Raw genomic sequence first — 5,918 nt, forward strand, 5'->3', positions numbered from 1 at the left:
GAGATGGGGGACGAGGACGATCGGTTGAGAGTCCCTCGGCTCAAAAGAAAGTCCAACAAAATGGCAGGAGACTCTCAGGCGAAGAGAGGGACAGCAAGCCAGGGGAAGGCAAGTCAGGAGGTGGAGCAGGGAGGCTCGGAGTCAGAGTCCTGGATGGAGGAGGACTCTGCTGCAGACAGTGAGGGGCAGGTCTTTCTCGGTGTAAAGAAGAAAAAGGGCAAAAAAAGCTACAGTGTGGGCAAAATAAAAGCGTTTCTGCACAGGACGAAGAATGTGAAAGGGATTAAGGTGGAGGATTTTTTCTCAGACAAGGAGTTGCTGGCGAACGCGGCCCAGCAACAGATGAGGAGTAAGGGGAGAGGAGGGTTCACGGACCAGGAGGTGTACAGGTTAAAGAAAATAGTGCAGAAGATCAGGAAGGAGCTGAACAACGGAGAGGATGGGGAGGAGGTGGAGGTGGGCGCTGCTGTTCGGGCTGTTTCCCTTTTCCGTTGCAATGAGTGACTTTAACATCAGCACGCTGAACGCGAATGGGGCCAGAGACGCAGCTAAGAGGTCTCTGCTGTATGAGCTGATGGAGCAGAAGAGGCTGGATGTGCTGTTGGTGCAGGAGACCCACAGTGACTCTGGCAATGAGGCTGACTGGAAGAGGGAGTGGGGGGGGGAGGTGGTGCTAAGCCACAAGAGCACCACCAGCGGTGGGGTGGCTCTTCTCTTTTCTAAGAGCTTTGCCCCAGCATCCTTTGAGGTGGAGGAGGTGGTGGAGGGCAGACTGATGGTGGTGAGGGCAGCATTTGAGCATCATAAGTTTGTCTTTATAAATGTGTACGCTCCCACCACAGGACCACACAGAGTCACTTTTTTGCAAGTTTTAAATGGGGTTTTAAGCAAAGCTCGTACTGGGGAGTTTTTGTTTCTAGGAGGTGACTTTAACTGCACCGAGAACGACCTGTTAGACAGGAACCACTGTGAGCCGCACAGAGCATCGCAGAACGCGATGAGGCTGCTCTCAAGCGAGAACGAGCTAACGGACGTGTGGAGGAGAACCAACGGGGATGAAAGACAGTACACCTGGGTGCACTGCAGAGGCACCTCTTTATCGTTGGCCAGACTAGACCGGTTTTACTGTTTTAAGCACCATTTTAACATTTTTAAGGAATGTAGAATGGTGCCTGTTGGTTTTACCGATCACTCCCTGGTTGTTTGCCGTGTTTTTATCGCCAATGTAAAGCCCAAAAGCGCATATTGGCATTTTAACACCACCCTACTATGTGACTCCAACTTTAAAGATGCTTTTAGGTTTTTTTGGGAAGGTTTTAGAGACAGAAAGCAGGATTTTATTTCCTTAAGACTGTGGTGGGACTATGGGAAGAGGGAGATAGAGCAGCTCTGTCGGCAGTATACTCTCAATGTCACACGGGACATCACCAGATCTATGAGGGATCTGGAGACTGACATTGTGGAGCTACAGGGTGTAGTGGAACCCACTGGGAATCGAGATCACATTAAGGACCTCAAGTCTAAAAGAGCTGCTCTTGCAGACCTACTAGGCACCAAGGCGCAGGGGGCGCTGGTCCGCTCTCGCTTCCAGAGCGCAGCACTGATGGACGCACCATCTAGTTTCTTTTTTAGCCTGGAGAAGAGCAACGGGCAGAGCAGGTTTATCCACGCCCTGAGATCAGACACGGGACAGGAGCTCAGGAGGCCGGAGGAGATCCGGACGAGAGCCGTGGACTTTTATACAGAGCTGTACAGAAGTGAGTACGAGGAGCAAAAAGAACTGTTTTACTCCTTTTGTGGGAATTTGCCCAGGGTCCCGGAAGATGTCAGTGCGGTGCTGGGGGAACCTCTGACCCTGCAGGATCTTTCCACGGCCCTGCAGAGCATGAAGGGGGGTAAGGCCCCTGGCATCGACGGGATTCCTGCGGAGTTTTACAAAGAGTTCTGGGAGGAGTTACGGGAGGACCTTTTAATGGTTTTTAATGAAGTTTTTAAAGATAAGTTATTGCCAGTCAGCTGCAGGAGGGCAGTCATCACTCTCCTACCCAAGAAAGGAGACCTGCAGGAGATCAAGAACTGGCGTCCTGTGTCCCTTCTGTGCACGGACTATAAAATCCTGTCGAGGGCACTGGCCAACAGGCTGAGGGAGGTGATGGACCTGGTAGTCCATCAGGACCAAACTTACTGTGTGCCTGGTAGGTCCATTCTGGACAATGTGTCCCTAATTCGGGATATTTTGCACGTCTCTAGTTCTCTGGGCATTGAAACTGGGCTCATTTCGCTAGACCAGGAAAAGGCGTTTGACCGGGTTGAGCACCCTTACCTCTGGAAAACTCTGGAGGCTTTTGGCCTCAGCCCTGGTCTGATAGCCATGATCCAGGTTTTGTACCAGGACATCGAGAGTATACTGAAGATTAATGGAGGGCTGAGCGGCCCTTTTAAAGTGCGTAGAGGGGTGAGACAGGGCTGCCCCCTCTCAGGGATGTTGTACTCTCTGGCCATAGAACCATTGCTGTGTCAATTAAGGACGAACATCGAGGGTGTGTTTCTAAACGGTCTCGAGAGAAGCCACATTTTATCAGCTTATGCGGACGACGTCATTGTCTTAATAAAGAAACAGGACGAAATCAGCAAACTGGAGGGGATCGTCAGGGACTTTGGGCTGCTATCAGCAGCGAAAGTCAACTGGGGCAAAAGCGAAGCGCTGGCTGTGGGCGGATGGAGGGGGGGACTCTTAAAACTGCCAGGAGGCTTACGGTGGCGAAGGGATGGGTTAAAGTATCTGGGAGTGTTTTTAGGGAGCGAAAGTGTGGTGGGGAAGAATTGGGAAGGACTGCTAGGAAAGATACAGGGCAAGCTAAGAAAATGGAGGTGGGCACTGCCACAGCTGTCCTATAGGGGCAGGACGCTCATTATTAACAACCTGGTGGCCTCACAGCTGTGGCACAGAGTGGCCTGTGTCCAACCACCAGACCTGCTAGTTAGGAAGATACAGGCCGAGCTGATAGACTTCTTTTGGGGGCGGAATTTCCACTGGGTCAGGAAGGAAAGGGTCTTTCTGCCTAAAGAGGAAGGGGGGCACGGTGTGGTGGACATCAAAAGCAGAGTGGCAACTTTTAGGTTACAGTTTGTGCAGAAGTTGTTAACGGGGTACTTTAACGTTTGGAAGGACGTGGCGGGCTTGGTCTTAAAGAGGACTGGGAGGATGGGACTTGACCGCTCGTTGTTTTTAATGGACACGAGTCTTCTAAACAAGTCGGGCTTACCCCGTTTTTACCAGGAGCTTTTTAAAGCATGGGGGTTATTTAAGAACAGGAAAAGGGAGGCCGCAGATTCCCTCCACTGGCTCCTGGAGGAGCCGGTGATCGGAGGAGCCAGGCTGGATGTGCAGGACGGGGCCACTCCAGGACTGAGGAGCATCCTGAGGGAGGCGGGGGTCCTGACCCTGAGGCAGGTGGTGGCGGCGGCGGGGAGCGACCTGCAGGACGGCGAGGCCATGGCGGAGCGGCTGGGGGTGAGGTCCACCAGGATCGTACACCTGGTGCTCAAGAGGTGGAGGGAGACGCTCACGGAGGAGGAGCTGGCCCTGCTGAAGGAGTACGGCGAAGGCGCGGAGGAGCCAAACTCGGAGGATCCCTTCCCGGAGATGACCCTGACCCCCAACCTGGAGGGGTCCTCCGGGAAGCTGCTGCACAGGGCACGTTATGCAGAACTGGACCTGCACACAGCCAGCGGGAAGGCTTTTTACAAAGAGTGTGTGGTTGTTTTAAATAGGAAGGGACTGGAGGGGCGGCAGGACACTGTCTGGAGGGGACGGCTCCAGATGGGGGGACAGGAGGAGCCGTGTTGGAGGAGTTTTTACAAAGCTCCCTCCAAGAAAAGGACGGGGGACCTCCAATGGAGGGTCCTACATGGAGCCATAGCGGTCAACAGCTTTGTTTCTGTTTTTAATCCCACGGTCGCAAATGAATGTCCATTCTGCAAACTGCCAGAGTCCGTGTTTCACTGTTTTGCAGAGTGCGACAGACTTTTAGAGCTTTTTAGTCTTTTAAAGGAAAGTTTTAAGCTCTTTAAGGAAGAGTGGTCCAGAAACTGTTTTATTTTTGGGGCTAGATACTACAGGGCCAACGCAGAGAAATGGCGACTGCTTAATTTTCTAGTAGGGGAAGCGAAGATGGCCATCTACCTCACGAGGAGGAACAAACTGAGGGGAAAGGAGAGTGTTTTAGGAAGAGTGTTTGTAGCGTTGGTCAGGGCCAGAGTCTTGATTGATTTTAACTTTCACAGACTGATGAAGAGTCTGGACGTCTTCATCAAGCTGTGGTGTTTTAACGACGCCATCTGTTCCCTGGTGGAGGACGACCTGTGCTTCCAGTCTGTTTTTAACGTGTAGGACTCTGTTAGTGAACCAAGTGTGTTTGTTGTATTGTCTGTAACTGTGAACTAGAGAAAATGTTAAAATAAAGATGCTTTAAAAATCAAAAAAAATCTCTCTTTCTCTCTTTCTCTCTCTCTCTCTCTCTTTCTCTCTCTCTCTCTCTCTCTCTCTCTTTCTCTCGCTGTCTCTCTCTCTCTCTCCAGGGTCTGTCAGAACCCTCACAGCTGATATTTGCTCTCCAGATTACACAGTAATAGGCCCGGGGAGCGAGGCCCAAACGGAGCTCAGGGCCGACAAGGAAATCGATCGCCACGCCACCCCATGCCAGGACACAACCAGCCTGTTTAAATGTTTTAAACACTACATGGCCGCCGCCCGTGGATCCCTTTCCCAAAACAAGGGGAAGATCAGATCCCTGCTCTTGATATTCAGTGCGGCATCTCTAATGGTCGACGGACAGATGGACGAGTTTATCCATATTCATCCCTTCACCCCTTCACAAGACTGTCTGTCAGAGAGCAGCATGTGTCACTGAGTCAATAAGGACTTGTCAGGGAGAGAGGGAGGGGGGGAGAGAGAGAGACGGGGGAGGGAGAGAGGGAAGGAGGGGGGGAGGAGAGGAAGAGAGGGGGAGAGAGAGGGAGAGAGTGAGGGAGAGGAAGAGAACTTAAAGATCCTAAAATTAGAAAATGGGCGACTGATAGTGAAGGAGGAGGATGGAGGGAAGGAGGGATGGGCAATGGAGGGATGGAGGGATATCAGACTCTTAGAGGTTGATAAATGTTTGGTTCCATTAAAACAGGAGTGTCACAATAACTCTTCCTCCCTCCCTCTCACTTTGTCTCCCTCTATTTCGCTCCCTCCCCGTCGCTCTCTCGACTCCCCCTCGGTGTTTGAAAAGGGGATCAGTTTTCAACATGGAGGAACTACAGGGAGTTAATTTAAATTCATTCACTTTCCATTTGTTCTCTTCCACATCACTGTTTTCCAAACTTTATTCCATTTTTTCCCATTTTTTACACCTTTTAATAAAGACAACCGCCCCGTCCTTAAATGCTGAGCGGAGCAGATTTGTGCATTTTTTCTGCATTAAACACTGATCTACCCAATTCGGAACCCCTGCGACCCACCCGTGGGTCACGACCCAGCCTCTGAACCACACTGTGATGATGACGTGGGAGGCGTACGCTCTCAGACGCCAGGCGCGCTTCGTTTGATCTCTTTGTGAGCACAAAATGTTCTCCAGTCTTTGCACAAAGGAAGCCTCCTGCACGACGTCTTCCCTTCCTTCTTTTCCGTGCTCCCGTGCTCGGCTTCATTATTTTGCCGGAGCGGCGTCTCGCATCGTCCCCCTGTCATCACAGGGTCACGTTACAGAGCAAAAGATGCCGTGGTGCCGCCGGGGATTCCTCTGTGGAGTAATGGAGACCCAGGGAGTTATTTTTTAACTTGACTGAGGAAAATTAATCTATGCTAATGAATACCAGCCGAGGGCTGCTTTTTAATAAAGATCATATTTAAGAATCCCATCGTGGGACCT

General features: G+C 51.3%; 1 protein-coding gene across 1 annotated transcript in view; it reads left to right on the forward strand.

Annotated features, from left to right (window-relative positions):
• mettl4 (methyltransferase 4, N6-adenosine) overlaps window positions 1–5,595 on the forward strand; it is a gene marked incomplete at both ends in the record, with an annotated part of 23,501 nt that extends 17,906 nt beyond the window's left edge. Inside the window, 1 exon segment of the mRNA XM_080020048.1 lies at window positions 5,527–5,595. Coding sequence (XP_079876174.1) covers window positions 5,527–5,595 — 69 coding nt within the window.
• Window positions 5,596–5,918: the final 323 nt, after the last annotated feature.

Source organism: Zeus faber (assembly GCF_960531495.2).
Source record: "Zeus faber genome assembly, chromosome: 19".
Classification (NCBI taxonomy): Eukaryota; Metazoa; Chordata; class Actinopteri; order Zeiformes; family Zeidae; genus Zeus; species Zeus faber.